Consider the following 22,726-nt stretch of genomic DNA (forward strand, 5'->3'; position numbering starts at 1 on the left):
CCCTTTTCTTGTAGTTTAAAGAGGGAAGGTCTGAATCAAATTTAAAAGATGTTTAACTCTGTAGTTCTAGAAGTTTAACTTTATTTTGTAGTTTTGATGATTATGTGTGCAGTGCCAAAATAAACATGGTCTAGAAGTGAAAAGATGAAATTGGTAACTCTGTAAGCACTTAATATGTTTATCGAAATTTATGGCAATTACAGAAAGTATTTACACTAGATTTCTTAGGTGTGACTGTCTGCAGCTTTAGAAACCTAAAGTGTGAAACGTGATATATTTTAACACCTTCTTTATTTTTCCTAGTCTTGGCATTGTAGCTGAGGTTAGTTTTTCTGAAGGTACCTAGCTGGTTGAGAACTGATTCCCCATGATTGTGGCTCTTGAGGTACAGGATTAAATTTAATTGGTTGACAGATTTTAAGAAGTTGTATTTTCTCATGGCTTTATCCCAGTGCCACAGATACGCTTTTTTTGGTTGTTATTGTACATGAAATAAAGTGTTAAAATATGAACAAGTAGTGTCCACTGAGGAGATTTACAGGTGTTGTAATTAGCTTTTATTTATACTGGGTCATAGTTTTCTGCTTGATTTTACTTTTGCTCTCTTACAGTTAATCTGGATGATCTTTGGGCACTTTTTTCTTACTGAGACTGTGCCCTAAATGTACAGAAGTTGTAGAAATTTTACAAAATTGCAACTGTTGAGTATTTTGTCTTTGGAAAATATATTCTGTTAGAAACAAACTAATACAATTGAATTTAGTTCTCCAGTCTTGAGAGATTATATGATCAGCTTCAGGGTGTTGAATTCATGAAGTAAAATTAAGCTCTAAAGTTACTTTGAGATAAAAAGAAAATGTCATGCTAGAAATTCCGAGAAGTCAAATCTCTTCTGTTTAATTGTTAGAACTGGTGTCAGAAGTCTTGCATTTGTTTGGTTGTCTTCATTTCTCTTTCTTTTCCAGTCGCATAGGCCCTCCTCCTTCTCCTTCAGCAGCAGACAAAGAAGAGAATCCCGCTGTGCTGGCTGAAAACTGCTTCAGAGAACTGCTGGGCCGGGCGAGCTTTGGGAATATGAATAACGCTGTGAGACCAGTTTTTGCGTAAGTCGGTGTGCTGTATGCATTCTGTTTGAGTTTATTTGAAATCCTCTTACCTGTATGAGAGAGTTATTCATGGAGCCAGTGGAGCCGGTGTGGGAAGAGTACGGGATTGAGTCAGACAATGTCCCTTTGAGCACTGGTTCAACCACCTCACCGCTTTGCCCCTTTAAGTAGGAAATGCAGTCATGTTCTTGGTATCATGTGCGTTGTTCCACTAGAATTTCTGCTAACACCTTGGAATGCATATATCCGTTAAAATATCAAAGCAGAGTGTCGAAGTATGATGTATCTTGTTTTATTAACTTCTGGTCAGTTCCTCATATTTGGCTTCTCTTTCTTTGCTTTCTTTTTTGTGTGACTGGGCTGCCTTAGATTACATTCTCTTTTCTGAGTAAATTTTATTGTATACCGAGTAACTAATCGCAGGAATATTAAATATCTTGTTGGTACTTATATGCTGCCCTCCAAGCAAAATACATTTGTAAGCTTTGAGTTTCTCCACATAGACGTGGAGGCTCTTGTCAAACCTCTAACTCAGTTGTCAGATATAGACCTATATAATATTCTGTGTAATTTCTGGATATTTTTGCTAGTCTTTCTTTTTAATCATTTGCCTTATTCTTTCCCCTTCCTTATTCCATCTTTATAGCATGTGTAAAGTAGCCTAAATGTAATATCCAGAAGTCTTTTTTTTAGGGAAAATATTTTGGTGCAAAGTTGATCTTTAGTTACAAGAATCTATAAACCACAAATTAAAAATCAGAGAGTTTTTATATTTTCAGAGACATTCCCCCTTATTGCTACCACCACCAAAAAATGATGTTTATTATTTAAAGATTTTCTGGGCTTATGAAGATGCTGCTAAAAGCTAATCAAATAATGTCAGATATAACTAAGGGCAGATTTATTTTTTAATGTCTAGACCTGCTGATTTAATATCAGAATTCTAGTTTTTATCTTGTGCTTGTGTTTGGTCATTCAGTTGTGTCCAACTCTTTGCGACCCCATGGACTGTAGCCCACCAGGCTCCTCTGTCCATGGGGATTCTCCAGGCAAGACTACTGGAGTGGGTTGCCATGCCCTTCTCCAAGTTTTTATCTTAATGCTGTTATTAACTAAGAGGTAGTCTGTAACGCCTTAAAAATCTAGAGAGCTGGTGTAGAAGAAAGAAGTTACCATGTTAACTATAAGAGATTGCTTGAGTAACTTGAAAGTGGGCTCTATTTTTCTCTATGTATAACTTAATGGACTTACATCCTGATCATGTGTTAGTTAATTAATCTAATTAAATGTTAAATTGTTAATTACATATTGGCTAGATAATTAGTTATTTAAATGTTAAATGCCCTCTGCAAATAAGATACCAGGCATTTAGGGGGAATATAGTCATGAATAAAAGTCCTTAAAAACTTGTCCTAGTCCCTTAAAAACTTGAGAGATCATTGACATTCATAGTGGCTTTTTACCTTGTGTGTTCTGTGACTTTGAATTTTGAGCTCATACTCATTGTCATTTTCTTTGGATATGAGGCTTGGATTAATGATGTGCAGTCCATAAAAGGCTTTATTTTGCTTCTGCTGAAGACATGGGTGCAGTGTTATCCAGGAACCACTTTGAACTACAACCTTAGGTTCTGTGTTTTTCAACCACACAGATACTTATGAATTCTGTCAAACTACTCTCTGGGTGCTGGGAAGGACTTTCCAGAGAGACTTTGATTTTTTATGGTTCCTCTCAGAGTCAAGGCCAACACAGACAAACTTCTACATGAAACATTTCTACACATTCACTGAAGGTGTCTTGGATTGATTTGATGGTCTTTGATTGATGCATATATTTCTGATCTGATAGCCATCTTTCTCAGGTGGACCCTCAGCTTTGTCTCCAGTTTTCTGTGTATCCCATTAAACCACTAGCTGTCAACTACTGTAAATCTGAAGATATACCTAAGATAGCTAGCTGCTGGCTTCAGTGTATACTTACTTCTTCAGATTCCACCTTCTTATGGAGTCTAGACTGAGGGACTTTTCTTTCGTGCCAGCTCATGTAGGTATTAAAAATCTTTTATTGTTGTTTTATGAAAAGATCTGCCAATGAAGGGAAATAAATATCATAGTTCTTGAAATGGAAACCTTGTTTCTCTTTTAGATAATATTCTTTTGATTGTTTAAGCTTTGCATATTGTTGAGAGTTCTAGAGGAGAAAGTATAATAAAAATAAGGAACTCTTAATTTTCTTACTGTTAATTACAGGCATTTGGATCATCACAAGCTATGGGATCCCAATGAGTTTGCAGTTCACTGCTTTAAAATTATAATGTATTCCATTCAGGTAAGGATTGGATATATTATATAAGTATATATAAGGATTATGTAAGTATATATATAAGGATTATATATTATATAAGTAATTTTGGTTCTCTGTCAGTAAGGATGTCCTCAGAGATAGAAGACACTATAGGAGATAAGACATGTTCTTAATTTAGTTCTTTGGCTCATTTATTTTTATTTATACTTATATTCTTATTTGCCAAGATGAGAAGATACCTAATAAAAAGAACTAAATGATTTTATGATGATAACCTTTATTGTGCATTTATTAAATACGTTATTGTGTACTTGTGTTTAACTGATAAACTATATTAGAATTGATTATTATAGCAGCATGTGACTGATACATTTATATTGTATTTGCTATGTGATAGTGCATGTATTAATGTATTAACTCCTCTGGTCTTGATAGAACCTTGATGAGGCACTGTCATTTACTGCAGAAGACAACCTTGGTTTTCTAAAATCTTGGGTAGACCCAGCTAGCTCTTAATTCAGTTGGAATTTTAGGCCTTTTTTTAAGCATCGTCTACATTTTTAATACCCTAAAAAGTCATCATTAATTTAAAGGAGATAAGGTTGTAAGAAGCAACACAGCTTTTAGTACCGGTCATAACAGGATTTGCAACCTCAATGGGCTGTTTCCCAGTTGCATAGAACTTAGGCAAATTATTTAGCCTCTCTGAGCTTTAGTTTCCTCATTTCTGAAAAGAAAATTTTAGTGCATGCACTGAATGCTTCATTTTTATACTAAAATAGAAGCTGACATTTATCAAGTGCTGGCTATGCCTCTGACTATGCTAATAACCTTACATGCTTTATTTCATTTGATCCTCCTTATTTTATGAAGTGAAAGTGAAGTGTGAAAGTATTAGTTGCTCAGTTGTGTCCGACTTTTTGCGACCACATGGACTGTATCCTGCCAGGCTCTTCTGTACATGGAATTTTGCAGGCAAGAATTCTGGATTGGGTTGCCATTTCCTTTTCCATGAAGTAGATGTTGTTATCCCCCTGTTATAAATCAGAAAACTGACCTTTAGAGAGATCAGGTACCTCACTCAGGGGCACACAGGTAGAAAGTCAGGATTTGAATTCTGTTCATCCTATTCTAAAACTTTTTGTCTAAATAAAATACTAATTATAGATTAGCATAATGTAGGTTTTCAATACTTGGTAGCTAGTATAAAGCTGGTTTATATGTGGAAGGATAATTTTTTTTTTAGTTTTCCCAGTTTATTGAAATATAATTGACATATAATGTTATATAAGTTTAAGGTGTACAATGTGATTGGTACATGTATGTGTTGCAAAATGATTCTGATAGTAAGTTTTCTCAAGATCCATCACTTCACATAGCTACACATTTTTTTTCTTCTGATGAGAACTTTTTAAGATCTTTTAATGTTAGTTTAGTAGGTGAGAAGTTGATCTGGCAATCTGTAGACATAATTAAGGCTCTTCCCCTACTCTTCATAGACTTGTATTTCTTTGTTTGCCCTCCTCATTCAGATTCAGTTACTAGATGAAATTATTTTTTGCAAGAAGTAAGTGCTAAAGTTGAATAAACTGAAGGAATCAATAAATATTTGTTGATTAAATGTTTAAGAAGTTATTCTGGTCCACAGCATTGCTTTAGAAGAAGCTTTAAGTGCACTATAAGTTTTATGAAGTCCATTCATTAAAAATTGTATGTTAGTACCCATCAGGATGGGAATTTCTATTTAATAAGGCTGTGCTAATACAATCAGGATAATGTTTATTATGAGAATAAAATTTTCTAATAAATCTCCTTCTCAGAGATGGCCAGTGTTAATATTTAGACATACCTAATTCTAGTTTTATATGCTTTTTTAAAAAAACAGATTAAATTTTATTTAACATAGTATTTTACAACTGGGCTTCCCTGGTGGCTCAGATGGTAAAGAATCCGCCTCCAGTGCGGGAGACCTGGGTTTGATCTCTGGGTTGGGAAGATCCCCTGGAGTAGGGCATGGCAACCCACTGCGGTATTCCTGCCTGGAGAATCCCCACAGACAGTCCATGGGATTGCAAAGAGTTGGACAGGACTGAGCAGGTTAGCACAGCACACATTTTACAACTTGCTTTTTTTCACTCAGTATATCATGAGTATTTCCCATTATCCTTGTTATTCTTAAAAAGAATGGTTTTTAATGGCTATATATTGTTCCATGACTTAAGTACCAGTCTCCTATAATTGGATGTTTTAAAGTCATGTGATTTATCATTCTTATGAATTCCAGGATGTATATAATTGTTCATATATTTTTACACCACTCTGTTTCTCTTAGGCTCAGTATTCTCACCATGTAATCCAGGAGATTCTCGGACACCTTGATGCTTGTAAAAAAGATTCGCCACGAGTTCGAGCAGGTATTATTCAGGTTCTATTAGAGGCTGTTGCCATTGCTGCTAAAGGTTCCATAGGTAAGTGCCAGCCAAAAAAAACAAACCATTAATCTGTTACAGAGTGTTTTTTCCAGCAGGTATCGCACTGTGTGGGACACTTTGAAAATATTTCTGACATTTCTGAATGTGCTATAATTTCTCTTGGAATTTTGGATTGCATGACTGTTGTCAGGCCCCTTTAATGTACAGTCAGACGTTTTCTCCAAATCAGCCCCTCCTTCCCTTCCTCTTTTCCAGTAAAGATTTTTGAGGCCAGTTATATGCTGAACATTTGGGAGGGCTACAGATAAACAAGAAACTTACAGTGTACTGAGTTAGACAACTCTCCCTGATGCCATAACATAAGGCAGAGTTTGATCAAGTATCATAAGAAAGCAAGGTCCAGAGAAGGGGGAAAATGGATTAGTAGGAGCAGAGTATTATGTAGCCCATTTGACTGGGACATGTGGTGGTGGTGTGGAGGAAGCTAGGGAGGTGGCTTCAGGTTCAAGTTGTGGCCAGATCATGGGTGTAATTCTTCAGTTGACTGACAACGCTTTGAAGATTTAGTATAATCTTCATCAGAGATAATGTTATATGATGCTGACCTTGATGGCAGCAGTAAAAGTGGGAATGTGCAGTCAGCAGGATTTGATTGACTGACTGACTGTGGGGGTAACACAGAGAAGGGACAGGTCAGACATCATGATTCTTCACTCGTGTGATTAGAAGGATGAAAGGGTCCCTCATAAAATTTCTGAAGTTAGGAAAATCTAGTTCTGTTTTCTTTGCTTCAGAATCAAAGTGGAACTATGTATTACCTACTGAAATATTGTAATGCTCTCTCAGTGTCAAATGAGAGTGGACATTTTGTATATGGACTTATCATTACTCATAATTTACCTCAAAGAGATGGAAACAGGTTATTTTTTGGAGAGTTACTTCATTTGATGTATTAATATGAAGTGAATCACAGATGATGCATTGATTGAGTCATCTCACTACTGATGTCTCTTACGTGTGAGGAACTGTGTGTTAGGTTCTGTACATTCAGAGAAAGGATTTACACAAGGCTGCCTGTCCTGGAGAAGGTTATAATCTAGAGTAGAAGGCAGAAGTAAAAAGCACTGATTAGACTGTACTGTGATGAATGCACTGACAGAAACACACAGTGTTCACAGAATTAAAAGCAGAGAGTAAATGTAGTTTATCCAAATTGGGGAAATTGGCTAGCTTCATTCTAATAATTGAGGCAAAATTCTTTCTTCTTCAGCCTTAAAAGATGCAAAATAAATTTCCTGTGCCACAGCGGACTGTATTATCATAATTCTGTGGATTCTGACCCAGCAGGTTGCCACAATATGCTTTCTTTTGAGTAGACAAGATTAAACAGATGGGAAGTTTTTGGTAACTTTTATAAGAATATGCATGTTTTGTGTGTTTGTACCAAAGATTCCAACAGCGAGTTGTTCCAAGATGCCCAGTACATGTTTACTGGAATAACCAGGAGACTTTCTTACTTACGGATTTCTCATTTACTTTTTCAATGAATGGTTGGTTCATAAATTATGAAGTATTGCCAGCTACTTAGCAAATATCTAGAAGTCTCTGTTGCGAAACATGAGTATTGGCTTTGAGTCTGTGATGCTACAAGAATGCACTCGCTCACACCGGGGCTCGTTTGCAGGACCCACAGTGCTGGAAGTCTTCAACACCCTGTTGAAGCATCTGCGTCTCAGTGTTGAATTTGAAGCAGATGATTTACAGGGAGGCTCTGTAGGCAGTGCCAGCTTAAACACAGGTCCCAGAGACAGCGATGAGAAGATTGTGCAGAACGCCATCATCCAAACAATAGGTGAGCACACTTCCCTTCTCAGATTGTTGTGGAGAACAGTGATTCAGAAAGCCCTCATGGAGGGTACTTGACTGTTACGCTGCATTAGTTAAAGGTGAATGATAGGTTAGACTTTTAAAAAAATTTTTGTGTTTGAAAACTAAGCAAACATGAGAATACAGCAAATTGCCATCAAGAATACTGTATGTACCTTTCACCTAGATTCATCTCTTAATATCTTATGCGTTTATTATATCATTTCCTTTCTCTCTGTCTGCCTCTCTCCCTCCCTTTCTGCATTTCTCTGGTGCGTGTGCATGTGTGTATATATCTGTATATCTACATATATGTGCATATATAAATCTATACATACAGAGAGATGCATGCTTGTGTCCATCTACCTTTCTTTCCTAACCACTGCATATTAAGTGCATATATATCATGGATCTTTACTACAGAGTATTTTTTCCAAAGAATAAAGATATTTTCTTACATACCCAGAATACAGTTATCAACATCAGTAAATTTAACTTGATATAGTACTTTAATCAAACTTGCATGTTTCAGTTTTGTCATTTGACCTGATAATGTCCTTTATAGCATGTTTTCCATTAGGTCCAGGATCCAGTCTAGGATCGTATATTGTGTTTAGTTGTGATGTTTCTTTGGTTCCTGTAGTTTGGAACATTTCTTTTATGACCCGGACATTTTGTAAGAGCATAGGTCCCCCTTGCTGCTGCTGGCAAGTCACTTCAGTCGTGTCTGACTCTTTGTGACTGTAGCCTGCCAGGCTCCTCTGTCCATGGGATTCTCCAGGCAAGAATATTGGAGTGGGCTGCCATTCCCCTGTCCAGGATAGGTCCCCCTTACCCCTCACTTAAAAAAAATATCCTTACATGGGTTTGTCTGATGTTTCCTCATGATTAGATTCAGCTTATGCATTTCTGGCTGAATACTATTTAAGTGATAATGTTCTTCTCAGATTATCACAAACACAGGTACACAGTGTATATCCGCTTTTTGCTGGTAATGTTAGTTTTGATCACTCAAAGTGTTGTTCTACTCTGCTGCACAGTTTCCATTTTCCCCCTCGTAAATAATAAGCAGTCTCTGAGAAGATACTTTTAAGACCATGCAGATCCTCTGCTCTCCCTACATCTAGCAAACATTCAAAAGACATTAGAGATCAGGATCTGGATACAGATACTTAGGGTTTAAAATCACATGCTTCCCTGCTACTCCACTCCACACACACACATGCACGTGTGCACAAAGGGTACAAGGATAAAGAGCGTGGTGTAATGTTGATTGTTCTCAATTAATGTCTTGATTTGGTCTCTGTCAACTTTCAAGTGGTCAGTCTGACTGTGGAGTATTATCCAGCGAGAAATCTGCAGCATAAAATTTACAAACCACTTTTGATACATTCATTCAGTCACAGCACCTTCTCGATACATTGTACAAATCGTTTTTTGCATTTCAGTTGCATTTTTACCTTTCTTGAAATAATAAAACATAACATGCTGTAAATGTTGCTTTTTTTTCCATCTTCAGTATTAAAATGGCTGTACAAAAATTCGACTTTGGTAAGTGTTTTTTCTTAATGCACTGCTGATATGACAGCTGTCACAATACAGTCTAACAAAATTGTTTCAAATGACGTTAAAGACAACTGAGCACTACTAGAGCCATCGTATTGAAAAAAACCAAAGGAACCTGTTGACCAACCTAATATTACGATTTTTTTATTGTATGGAAAAATAAGGTTTCCTATCTTGATATTTTTATAGGATTTTTTGGAAGTAACCTACCAGATTATCAGAGGTCAGAAATCATGATGTTCATTATGGGGAAAGTACCTGTTTTTGGAACATCTACACATACTTTGGATATCAGTCAATTAGGGTATGTTTTTGTGGTTGTCTTGTGTTCTCAAACTGAAAATTTGTCAAACTGTAAAGTTGAATACTCCAGGCCAGAATACCGGAGTGGGTAGCCGTTCCCTTCTCCAGGGAATCTTCCCAACCCAGGGATCAAACCCAGGTCTCCCACATTGCAGGCAAATTCTTTACCAGCTGCGCCTCCAGGGAAGCCCTAATTTGATTGTACAACATGCTGATGTTTTAGTTTGTAAGTCATTTAATAAGGAAATGATAGTCTTATTTAAGATATTTATTTGTTTCACCATTAGTAACCATTTTTTCATTTGTTAATTCTTTTTTGAAAGAATTATTTATATAAGAATTATTTAGGCACAGCCTTGCCTTCTTATTAATATATATTACATAGATATTGTGTTTGTCAACTATATTTGCATTAGATATATTCTCAAGTTTATAGTATCTCTTAATTATTCTGGATCTTTTGTTGTGATTTCATACAATTGTCTTTTCATGTTGTTACATGCATAGGTCTGTTTCCTTTGCGAATCAGTAGCTTTTTACTTTTTTTTGTTTGAATTTGATTTTTTTGCATATAACCCTGTAATTCATTTGAAGTTTACTTTATAAAATTAAAGTATAAAATGAGCCATGACTTTAGCTAGTATGAAAGCAAAATCTGTTTGGCTAATATGAATAGAGTTTTAAAATCAAAAATAATAATTTAAATAAGGTTAATTACTTTTAATGAGATAATGCCACTATTTTGTGTATTTTAGGGATTTGGGAACCAGGCGGATTCAAATAATGTTGTTGAGATCTTTGCTTATGGTAAGGAATTTAAGACAGATAAAGAACACCCTTAACCTTAAATTATTAAAGAGGTTAAAAGAATAGCTTCACATTATCAGCTTCTTTTTCTTATAAGATAATATTTATGGTAGGTTTTCTTTCTGTGGTTTATATACTATACTTGAATGTACTGGAATTTTGCTTTTACTGTTTATGCCTCACTTTCCCATCATCTTAATTTGGTTTTCATAATGATGAAAGATACAGAAGGCAGAAAGCATTACCATTTTATAGAAGATGATGCCTGGGTCCAGCTATCGCCAGATTTCTCAGTTCTTTCCTATATGTTTTTTGCTTTTTTATTTGTATATTGTTTAAGAGCTGTTTGCCTACTCTGATGATATAAACACATTTGTTTATATCTTTTTCCAAAAGGTTTATAGTTTGGCTTTCCACATCTAGAACTTTGATCTGAAGTTTTATCTATTTTTGTATGTGGTATAAAATATAGATAAATTTTTAGTTTTTTTAGGTAAGTAGTAATTGTCCCACCAATTTCTACTCACTTATAAAATCACCTTTATCCTATAATGAATGCCCAAATATAAATGGTAGATGTTCCCTATATGCTTGTAATCCTGAATATAAATAGAGATTACCCACCTGAAATTTCATTTGGTCCTAAGCTTTTTTTATTAAATAAATTCCCTGAGCAAATAACCTTGTCTCTAATCCTAATTGTACTACATACTCTACTGAATGAATGTCGGTGTATTATGGTTAAACTGTTTAATAGCATTTATGTGTAGGCTGATTAAAAGCTCCAACTTTAGATATAGGGATATACTCAGAAATGTCACATCAAATAATGAAAACAGCTTTCCAAAATGAAAATGCATTCCTATTAAACTGAACTGCTTAACTTAAAATAATTATTTGCCAGTTTAAAATTTTCAAATCTTACTTGTGTTATTTGTTACCTAATCTCCTTATATCCATTTAGTACTGACTTCCTGCCCCATATATTCTTAACCTCTCTGAGCCTCGGTTTTCTTTTACAAAATGGGGAAGCAGTAATAATTCCTAGCCTCACAGGAACATGGTAATGATGACGTTAGTACACATATACTGCTTAGAGTCATGCCTGGTATATGGTAAATGTGTGCTGATACTGATTTTATTAACTTTATGAATGATGTTTTTGTAAAATCCTCATCTCACAAATTTTCTTTTAATTTTTCCTTCAGACTTATATTTGTACTTCCTGTTTTCCCTAAGCTTATGATTCTTAGAAAACAACTTGAGAGTTTTACCAAAGAAGTAAGGACTCATGACAAAGGTTTTCTGTTTGTTTTTCCTCCCTGTAATCAGGTAACTTCTGGATACAAAGCAAAGACAATAGTTACTGCACTGCCAGGGTCTTTTCTGGATCCCTTACTATCACCGTCACTTATGGAAGACTATGAACTGAGACAGTTAGTCTTGGAAGTAATGCATAATCTCATGGATCGCCATGACAACAGGGCAAAGCTTCGAGGGATCAGGTATGTGCTGTTTGAAAATAGGCTTAATGATGAAATTTTCAGGTTTCTACGTTAATGATTTTAAGTACAGTATTTTTTTTTTTTACCCTTTTAAAGTATTTAATTCAATGGTTTTCAGTACATTCACAGTTACAGAACCATCACCATTACCATTGTGCAGTATTGTACTTTTTTTCATCTAGGATTTTTAGGTTTTATTAATCCAGAATTTTATTTAATTTGTTTAACAATTACTAATGTATTTTAAGTTAGTAAATGTTAAAGGTCTTTTAATGTACTTTCAGAGATCTCATCTACTATTAATCATTAGTTACATAGATTTTGTTTTGGTTTTGCCTCAAGGACTACTTTGTGTAGTGTTACTTAATTAAACTTGTTTATTCAGTAGAATCATTACATATAAGCTTATTTAAAATGCTCATTGAAATGAGTGGTAAATAGCTGAGATTTCTAAGTATAGCTATGATTTGTCATATAAGATATGATATAATAACTGTCATTCCTTAAAAAATGATGCATTGGTTCTCTCTAGAATAATACCAGATGTGGCTGACCTAAAAATAAAAAGAGAAAAAATTTGTAGACAAGACACAAGTTTCATGAAAAAGGTAAGATCATCTCTGAAAAACAGTGCATGACTTAAGTTATTGCCATTTGAATTCTCTGGTAGGTTTGTATTGATCTGTAACCTTAAAATGAAATGAAGGGGAATCTATTAGAAGAGCATACACAGTTCTGTATCTGTAGCCAGAAAACCCCCACTTACTAGCACTGAACCTCAGACCTGCACAGGCTTAACCAGTCAGGCATTGGCACAGCGGGACGGGCCCCTCTTACCTACATGGGTCCATGTGCATGTTAAATAGATTACAGAGCAAAATGCACAACCTTACAGACAGACTGGCTTCAGAAGACTGCTGTTGTGGCCTGTGACCCTGGCCACACACTACAATCACCTGGGGAGCTTTGTGCTTTTAAAAACACTGATGCTCACGCTTCCTCACTGATGAGTTAAATCCTATCTGGGGTGGGCAGTGGGGCCTAGTGGAGAGGAAGCGTGGTGGTCATTCAGTTTCCCAGTTGTAACTTACAGTTTTGTGTTGCAAACCAGTGTAACATGTTGAGTTAATTTCCACATGGTACTTTGAAATGGGAAAAACTCTTATTTCTGTTTGTTGTCACTTGACAATTGGACCTGTACTCTAGGATGCTTTAGACGACAGACTTTTCTGTTCTTGACGAACATGTTAGATCAGTTTGTTTTTAGAGGGAAACCTCTTACAGTCCCGGGGGTGTACCTGTGACCTCTCCTCGTGGGTGGGCTTTAGACGTGCCTGTGTCACTTCAGACCAAAGTGTGGCAGAGCCTGGAGATGCTCTTCCCTGGACTGCTCCTAACCCACCTCTCAGGAGGTTGTTCCCTCAGGCAAGAAAACCTGAGTTCATTTCTCCTCAGCCAGGTGTTGCTTATCATTGCCAAGGCTCCCATAATTCTGCCAATCGTTTCAGGTTTTCTCAAATCTGTGTATAATTTGCTTGTCTTTTCAGATTACTACTAAAGACATTTTCATTCTTTACACTGGAACTATTTCTGACTTGCTCTTTTTATTTAATTTTGTCTTCAACTCCAATGTTAGTGTGTAGTTATATATCGATATATTTATTGATGTTAATTATTGGAATACAATTTGACCCTCCAATTATTAGTTTAAATCTCTCCCATGTTATGTGATAAGATAGCTACTTTGTAAGAGGTTATACAGGCCTGTGAAATCTGCATTGCTACATTTTAAGCAAGACTTTTTCTGTATCATTTCCCTTTTCAGAATGGGCAGCAGCTATATCGGCACATATATTTGGGCTGTAAAGAGGAAGACAATGTTCAGAAAAACTATGAGCTGCTTTATACTTCTCTTGCTCTTATAACTATTGAATTGGCCAACGAAGAAGTAGTTATTGATCTCATTCGATTAGCCATTGCTTTACAGGTATGCTTTCATAACCTTTCATTGACAAAAACATTTTTTTATGAATTAGACACCATCTTTAAAGTATTATCATCTTTATTCATTTTTTAAGTGAACTGTCTAGTTTTAAATCTAAAGTACTCAAACCATGATCACATTCATTTATTCTTTTTACAAATGTTGAGTAAGTATTGACCATGTGCTAAATATTGTTCAAGGCCATAGGATTACCATGATGAAAAAGACAGCATGGGCCCTGCGCCCATCCTTTCAGTGGGGAGGATAGTTGTTAAGTAATAAAAATAACATAGATGGAGTTGTTTAATTAGAGTTTAAATATTATGTAATAATAGAACTGAGTGCAATGAGAACACATGCATTTATTTTTATATATCTGATATACATTTCACCAGTCCCTGAGTACCCCTGTCTTTAGGAAAGGCTTTCCTAAAGAAGACCTATTTGAATTGAGAGTTTTAAGTCTCTTATAAATGGGCATTTATTCTCCTTTTAGAATTTTTTTTTAAAAGAAAGCTTCTTCTAAGGTGACATTTTTGTTGTCATTCCAGCCTACCTGCAGTTTTTTTAGTATAATCATAGAAAAAACACTAATGGAGCATGAGACCTTGATCTATCAGTGTTTGTTTGTTTGTTTATTTAATTAAAGGACAGTGCAATTATCAATGAAGATAATTTGTCAATGTTCCATCGTTGTGGAATCATGGCGCTGGTTGCTGCATACCTCAACTTTGTAAGTCAGATGATAGCTGTTCCTGCGTTTTGCCAGCATGTTAGCAAGGTAATATATTTAGCTAAGTCCTTGCATTTGAACTGTACGAAAATGGCAGATTTTCTACCATTGATAATTATTTTTAATTTTGATGATTATGTATCAAATTATTACGATAATGTTATGTTCATATTTTCTTTGATGCCTGTTGTTGTATTAGAATTTTTCTGTGTTACGGTTTTCTTCTAGAATACTTCATGCAATTTCTTATACAATTGTTTTCCTTTTAAAACATTATGAATCTTAGTATCTCATATTTCCTTAATTATACTGTTTTTATTGTCGTTATGTTTTAAACTAGTCTCCTTGAGTTACATCTCAAAAGTTAAATAAATAATACATCTCTCAGAGATTTGTCCTATGTCATTTAACTGTATTTAGCTTTTTCAGCAGTAACTCATTAAATAGTTACTGCATGGTTTAGCATACATTTCAGAGCCCCTGACTTACCTGAAGAGAAAGTCCACTGTAATTTTTATTCTTTAAAGACATCTTTGAAGGAGAGCCTCATTTTTATGAAACTGGAAGCACATTTCTCAGTCCTTCCTAAAATTTAGGGGTTTTTTAGTGCTTTCTAAGAAATAAAACTCATTCATTCATTCAGCAAACGTTTGAGTGACTGTTTGACATCTGCTGTTAAAGATCCAAGTTCTGTGAAAGCAGGGTTCCCCTTTAGGTGGCTCCCAGGTGAGAGGGGGAGCTAGACCTCAGAAGAGCGCAGAGACCACAGACGTGGGTGGCAGAAGGCCCCGTGGAGCAGGGGCCCCGCGCGGGCCTGCTGTCTGTGGGGGCGGTCCCCACACAGGGTGTTTGAGAAAGTTCAGGTTCTGACTGCCTCTGTGCCAGGTTTGATCGGATGTGATGTAGCATCTTTTTTCACAGCTTGTATTATTTTATCACTGTGATTTTGTTACCTGCTGAGTTCATAAACGTGAAAACAAAACGAACTCTTCATTTGGGTTCTAAACTGTAGCTTAAATTCCAAAATAAAGTGATGATATTTCTTATAAATGTTTAGTTTTTGTTTCTGTGTTTTTAGTTTTCCAAATTTTTGTGGCAGCATCCTGAAGGGTAAGGCTTTTGATCTTTACTTTATTTTGTTTTTGGATATTTTTCAGGTTATTGAAATTCGAACTATGGAAGCCCCTTATTTTCTACCAGAGCATATTTTCAGAGATAAGTGCATGTATGTCAATGCTTTACATTTCAAGGAAGGGGCATTGACTTGAGAAACCAGTAAATGATTGCAAGGGAGTGAACTAGTGTTAGAATAATTTTCTGATGTTTTATAATTCTCATTGTTTTATGTTTCTGTCACTTAACTCATCTAACTTGTTTCTCTTGTTATAAAAGTTCTTGTGAATTATAAATGTGGACTCATACACGCATGGATTCAGTCTTTGATGAAAAAAATTTTAGCTTACCTTTTTTTAAACATGAAGATGCAACTCTTAAATGTAGCGTGTTCTGATATATAGGTGAATACTCCTTGAAGAGACCGTAATATCTTGTTCAAGACTTTGGATAATAGATAAGAATATTAATAAAACTATGGGAGGAAGAATGTTTTCCAAAAAACGATGGTTATACCCTGAATTTTTTTCTTGCTGTCCAAACAAAAAAATATATATATGAAAAATACTTCATTCAAACTTTTGGACTCTAAAGCAGTTTGATACTGAAAGCATCAGCATAGTGTAATACCAAGCAGTTTGAAAGGACAGTGAAGCTGTGTGTCTTGGGCGAGAGCTTCCTTTCTCTTAGTTGGCTAGTGTATTCTTGATTAATAGTCAGTGAGCTTCATTTTTATTTTCTTCTCACAGTAGATTTTTAATTAGCATCATAGTTAAAGCTGAATTTAGTCCTCTTCATCATTTAATGTGTGAATACCAGCAGGATAAGATAAGGCTGACCTCACCCTTGGGACGTTACTGGGAAAGAATAACAACAGAATGCTTCCTAACTGGGTCCACGCTCCATACGTTTTTAAAGAGCTCAAATTAGTCACCTAAAATATACTGATTTTCCTGTGACTAATTACAGTTTAAGTTGCATTTATATTTAGACCTTGATCTAGAATGTTTATATGTTAATTTATTTTAAATAATACTAAATGACTTTTGTTTTGATCAACTTGACAGGCTTCCAAAATCTTTAGAGAAGCATGACAAAAATCTGTACTTTTTGACCAACAAGATTGCAGAGTCACTAGGGGGCAGTGGCTATAGTGTTGAGAGGTTGTCAGTCCCATACGTACCGCAGGTGACAGGTAAGGGGGGTGATTAAAACTTCCTCTATCGAGTACGTTATCAGCAATTGTTCTGCGGGTTCAGTTAGCAATGAGAATTAATTCTGTTTGTGTACTTACTATATCACAGCTGTTTCAGATTTAAGAAAGCTTCTATTTTAAAATTTTGTTCTTGAAAACCTTTAGTAAAAGACATATACATGATTTTATCATGAGCAAATTGAATCTTCAAGTGATAACTATTATACTTTATGTATTATTATACTGAATAATATTATTCTTTAAACAGAGAAGCAAGGTAAGATCTTTGCTCTTTAAGCAATATTGTGTTTAACTTCAGGAAATTGGTAAAAATCATTTGGTTAGTAATTTGTGACTGTTGAGCTTAATGAATTAGGTAATTTTTGTCATTTGAAAGAGTACAGACTATTTGCTATGTAAAGAAACCTGCAAACTTTTTAAGTTAAGAATATGTTTTCCTCTGTGTATAATGTATCTTCTTCTGTTCTTTTCATTGCCTGAGATAATTGTTGTGTTTCAAAGCAAAACTGCATCATATCTTGCATTCACTTTTTACTTTGAAAACGAAAATCAAAGATTTTTATCTTAGGACACCTTCATTTTCTTTTGATGATTGTATAAATGTTAAATTTGTTAGAAAAACTACTTCTTCCTTCAGGGATGCATCTGTTCTATAAGAGAGCTGTTTGATTTCATTTAGGTAGTTTTCCGAATTAATCGCTAGAAGTAGCATGATCTTTGGAAATAACTTTTTTATAATATGGATCCAAAATATGTATATTTATTACAGATAGTTGTTCATAATAGTCTGAGATGTTAATGAAAGCTTTTGCATTTTCTTTTAAATTCCATAGTATAGAAAATTCTGTTCCTCAGGAATTCCTTGGGAAAATAAAAGTGCTAAAAATAAAACATTAGTAGAGCTTTGTAATTTAAAAGAATTTTTTAAATAGGTTTTTAAAATATTTCATTCTTATAATTTGGATTTAGCTCTCTTTCCTTCAGGCAAAAAACCTCATAAACCCAGGCACAAGTGCAAAGGTAAATCCAGTGTCAGCTGGCCTGCCCTTTCCCTCCCCCATCCCTCCCCTAGCTTAATACAACTGCCTTCTAGAAAATGAAGACAGTGGCCTGTGTATTTTATGTAGTTGTAAATTCAGTTATTGTTTTGCTCTACCTTCCCCATAGCTGTAGTTTACTTTCCATCCCTTGTTATTTCCTTCTACCCTGTTCCTTTAACTCTAAACAGTTCTTAATGAAAATTATGGTACATTTATTTTTTTTAACAAATGGTTTGTATTTCCCATTTCTTCCCACCCCTGAAAAGGATGTATTCTCTTTTTTAATGCCAGTCTATCACTGACTAGAAGAATTCTGAGCATTTCAGCATATACTTAGTTATGTAACTGCACAGAAATCCCTCAGTATGAATAAGGTTTTTCTGATTTATAAAGATTTTGGCAGTTTAGAACTAGTCGGTGGCATGTGTGTCCTGCCTTAATGCAGAGAGAGTCAGAAGACATAGTAAGATTTTGTGGCATAATCAATCAATCATTAAATTTTCCTTTTGCTGTATAACCATCAGATATTCATTTTTTTAAAAAATAAGGGATTTAAGATTTAAGGTATCTTTCTTCTTAAAAGAAAAAAGTTTAAATATTTAGGTTGTGTATCATGCATGTATATCCTTCATCATCAAAATAGTAGCTACCATTTATTATGTACTGAGTGTTTGCCAGTCACAGTGATACTCTGTATTCGTGTTCTCAGCTAATCTGAGAATGTAGTTTGGTGAGGAAAGTAGCATTAATTTTGTTTACAAATGAGGATAGTGAGGCTGAAATTAAATAATTTGATTAGGTAAGGCCACTAGAATTAACTGCCTTGCCTGTTCAGTTAGGTGCTTAATAAATTGATTTTGCCAACTGTGTGCTCAAAGATTGTTCAGTCATCCGTATTGATCCAGATTTATTTTTTCTTGTATTCCACAAACCTTTACTGAATGTCTCCTATATCAAATATTCTTCTGACATTCGGGGTAGAAAGATGTTAAGATTCAGTCCCTATCCTCAAGGATTAAAGTTTTGTGGAGAAGACAGACAGACAGTTGAAATATAATGGTAACTGGTTCTAAAGAAAGAAGAATGGTCTGCCTAAAGCTTACTGAACAGTTAATGACTGGCATAAAGTAAGTGATCAATAAATGTTAGCTAATTATTGCAAATCAGCCTAGAATTTGAGTTAATAGTGTATGTCTAGGTGTGTGTTATATGCTCCTCTATGAAGGGGTAATGAGTATTTAATGAGTTTTTACAGTGTGGCAGCCGCTGTGCAGACAAAAGCAAGAATAAGCAAGACAGGTAGAGGTTCTTGCTTTAACAAAGCATACAGTCTTTCCTAATGGGATTCCTCATCTGGACCAAGAAACACAGAAGATGATTTTGAATGACATTTTTCTCAGTTCTCCCGAGATGGCACATCAGCAGTTTTATTCTAGATGCATAGGAAAGAAGTTAATTCATTATACAGTTTGTCTAACAAGACAATTAACTAGATGATTGCAGTACGCCTTAAAGACTATCATCAGAGGAGATGATGATAGCACCTGGAAGAGTCTTCTGTCCAGGTTTTGTGAAACCAGGGGTGTTTTCCCCTAAGCTGAGCCTAAAGCAAGTTAGGCTAATGAGCCAAAGTAACAGCATGTGTGGAAGAATGGAGGCGAGCAAGAAGATGATTTTTCAAGGAACTGCTATAAAGTTAGTCTACTTTGGAGTGACTTGGAAGAGTAGGATTGGGAATTGTAAAACCGGATTAAATAGTTCGAACTGTTCTGAAAGCAACGGGGGTCATTAAATGATTTTAAATAGGGAATGGCTTGATAAGAATTGATAGAACCTAAAAAAAACAGTGTCACTATAAATAAACATGCGTTAGCTCTAGGTGGAATTTTGTGTTTTTCTATAAAACCAAAAAAGTCTATCTGTATAAGTACTATCAGTGTTAAAATGAAGTTTTGTATAGATAAGTTACCTCTGAGATTTCATTTTGCCAGTTAGCTTTTTAATTGAATCGGAGCAGCATTGTGGCCCTAATTATATTTCATGATTTATTAATACACAGTTAAGTAAGTTCTTCTGCCTTTTTTTATACAACCATAGGCAATTATATTGAGTAATTTGATGTAGTTCTGTGTTATACTTGTGTTCAGAGTATTGTGTATACTTGTGTTTCTTTATTCTTTAGCCGTCTGAATGCAGTTCCATACATTATACACCGACACTCCAGGTGGCAGCAGAATATCACTGAAGGAAGTTAGGCCTCACTGTCTCCAAGTATTGCTCTAAAACCCAGGTTGCAATTAAAAACAGAAAGAAGAAACAGTGATTACCATAGCAAACAGCAGATTATAGGAAGTGGAGAGGGAGGTGGGGTGGGAAAACGGAGGGGGCGTAGAAAGTAGCGTCTGAGACTGCCTAGGCCAGCCTGAGGAAGGGAAGCAAGGGTCTGCCCCGGGGGTGCACACACGAGGCTCTGAGACTCTGACAGGCAGTTCTCGAGCCGGCAGGACAGGGCCGTCCACAGCGGCTGCAGTGATGTTGCGTCTCAGCCGACCTTGAAGGGCAGGTCAGGAGCAGACGTGAACGGCCCATGAAAACAGGGGCATTATCTTCTGTAAGCTGTGTTGTGAAGAGCTTACTCATGTGTAGATGTGCACGATACTTAGTTGTGACTGGGCTTTTTCTATCACCTTCAAGCAGGTTACTCTATTGATGAAAAGAAAGAACTTTCTGAGAATAGAGTGTTAAGAGTTTCCCATTGAGTTTCATGTTCTTCCTTTGAACAATTCCTTTTCTGTCTTAAATCTCTGCCCCTATATGTCCCTCCCGTTCTGACTCATTTTTGCCACTCAGTGATCCCTCTCCTGCCTCTGTACTTCTCCTTTCCTTTTTATTTTTATCTTAAGCTTCAATTTGTCTCTTTTCTGCAACCCATCAGGTTTCATATATTAACCTAGAAATTCTTGTATGGGTTTTTTTGAGAAGCAGGCTGTTACTTATTCCTCATTTTGAGTTCTGGTAAAGCCTTGAAAGTTGAAAAGCAAGTCAGCAGTGATGACCATACTGTTTTGTAGCAGTTCCATTGATGTTGATTTTTATGTTTGGTGATTTATATTAGCATATGATCATGAGGAAAAATTAGAAAAAGTACAGTGTCTTGGTTACCTCAGTAATAATCATATGCAGGAGATAAGATATTTTCAACCTGAAAACTGTAGTGAAACTATATGTAGTAACTTGTCACAGATGGGTATGTATTCATTCTGTACCTCCAGCCTTTATACAGCGGAACCTGAGTAACAGCTAGATGATAGATGCAAAACACAGTCTGCCACTAAATTCTTGTACAGTTGCGGAGAAAAGGCACTGATTTACATGTTGGTAGTTCAAGGCCCAGTTAGTGACTTACCGGTGAGAATGATTGAATAGTGATAAGGAAAGATCAGTCATAACCGGTAGGAAATTTCTGTAGCTAGAAGAAAGACAAGTAAGTAAAAACAATTAAGTAATATTTACGATTTAAAGGATGCGATGCAGTGTGTAAGTAGAGCTTGAAAGGTAAGAGTCTTTATGGTGGAGGGGACATAAGAAAGGGCAGGTAACAGGTGTTTCCCGAAGGAGTTCCTGTTTGTAGAAAAGCATGTGAGGCAGATGCTCAGAGACTGGAGAATAGGCGCATCTGCCTTAATACATCAGGAACAGCCGATGTTCCTGTTTGTAGGATCTGACTGGAGAATGCAGATTGCCTTTTTACTTCCTCAGGCAGTGGGTAGAATTGCTTGGAGGAGTGATGTGGTTAGTGTTCAAGAAACTTATAATAAGATGGTGGCATACAGGGAAAATTCTCGAAAGGTCTATTATCAGGATGGGATGGGTCAGTGGTCCTCAACTGTGAGTGATTTTTCACACTCTAGGAACCATATGTCAACCCTAGAGACATTCTTAGTTATCGCCAGTGGGGCAGGCCTATTGGTGTCTAGCAGGCAGAAATTAGGGATGCTGCTAATATTCTGCAGTACACAGAATAGCTCCCACGGCAAGAATTATCTGGCCCAAAATGCCGGTAGTGCCAAGGTTAAGAACCCTGGCTAAGTTGTGCTGTGAGAAGAAACAGACACAGATTCTTAGTAATTTAAAACTGTAAAGACTTATTCGTTGCTCCAGCTAGCCGTGCATAACTTTACATCCTCCATGTTCTGGAGCCCAAGCTGATGGAATAGCCATAGTCTAGAACGTTGCTCACTCTTCATTGGCCAGAACTAGTTACAGAGTCCCTCCTAACCACCGAGAGGCCAGGAATTGCAATCCTTCTGTGTCCCAGAAAGCAAATTGCCATGTTTGATTAACAGCATTAATTTATTGCCATGGAAGGCTACCTTGGAGTAGAGGAGTAGTCAGTAAGAAAGAAACCAATGGTTTTCTTAGGCCGTGCCACACAGCTTTTGGGATCTTAGTTCCCCAACCAGGGAGCAAGCCCACGCCCAGAGCACAGAGTCTTAACCACTGGACCACCAGGAAAGTCCCAAGAAACCAGTTTCTTTATGTTTGCCCTCTTTTAGTTCATTCTTCACCCCTTCGGAAGAATAAAATCACAGTACAGTTGACCCTTGAACAACACTGGTTTGAACTGCATAGTTCCACTTAAAATGCAGATACTTTTCAATAAACATGTACCACGGTATTATGTGGTCTCCAGTTGGTTGAATCTGCAGGTGCAGAACCATGGATCTGGAGGGCCAGTTAAAGTTGTAATG

The 22,726-nt window shown here is 36.0% G+C and overlaps 1 protein-coding gene across 5 annotated transcripts in view; it reads left to right on the top strand.

Moving 5' to 3' along the window:
* The window catches only part of EFR3A (EFR3 homolog A), a 79,920-nt gene that overhangs the window by 39,813 nt on the left and 17,381 nt on the right, over positions 1 to 22,726 (top strand). For all 5 annotated transcript variants that reach the window (XM_043483156.1, XM_043483159.1, XM_043483157.1 and 2 more), the window contains 12 exons: positions 966 to 1,103; positions 3,356 to 3,434; positions 5,743 to 5,878; positions 7,527 to 7,694; positions 9,464 to 9,578; positions 10,333 to 10,384; positions 11,717 to 11,889; positions 12,422 to 12,497; positions 13,715 to 13,876; positions 14,523 to 14,654; positions 15,764 to 15,831; positions 16,787 to 16,914. In XM_043483156.1, coding sequence (XP_043339091.1) covers positions 966 to 1,103; positions 3,356 to 3,434; positions 5,743 to 5,878; positions 7,527 to 7,694; positions 9,464 to 9,578; positions 10,333 to 10,384; positions 11,717 to 11,889; positions 12,422 to 12,497; positions 13,715 to 13,876; positions 14,523 to 14,654; positions 15,764 to 15,831; positions 16,787 to 16,914 — 1,427 coding nt within the window. The remainder of the gene's footprint in view (positions 1 to 965; positions 1,104 to 3,355; positions 3,435 to 5,742; positions 5,879 to 7,526; positions 7,695 to 9,463; positions 9,579 to 10,332; positions 10,385 to 11,716; positions 11,890 to 12,421; positions 12,498 to 13,714; positions 13,877 to 14,522; positions 14,655 to 15,763; positions 15,832 to 16,786; positions 16,915 to 22,726) is intronic.

The sequence above is a fragment of the Cervus canadensis genome, chromosome 12, assembly GCF_019320065.1.
Source record: "Cervus canadensis isolate Bull #8, Minnesota chromosome 12, ASM1932006v1, whole genome shotgun sequence".
Taxonomy (NCBI): domain Eukaryota; kingdom Metazoa; phylum Chordata; class Mammalia; order Artiodactyla; family Cervidae; genus Cervus; species Cervus canadensis.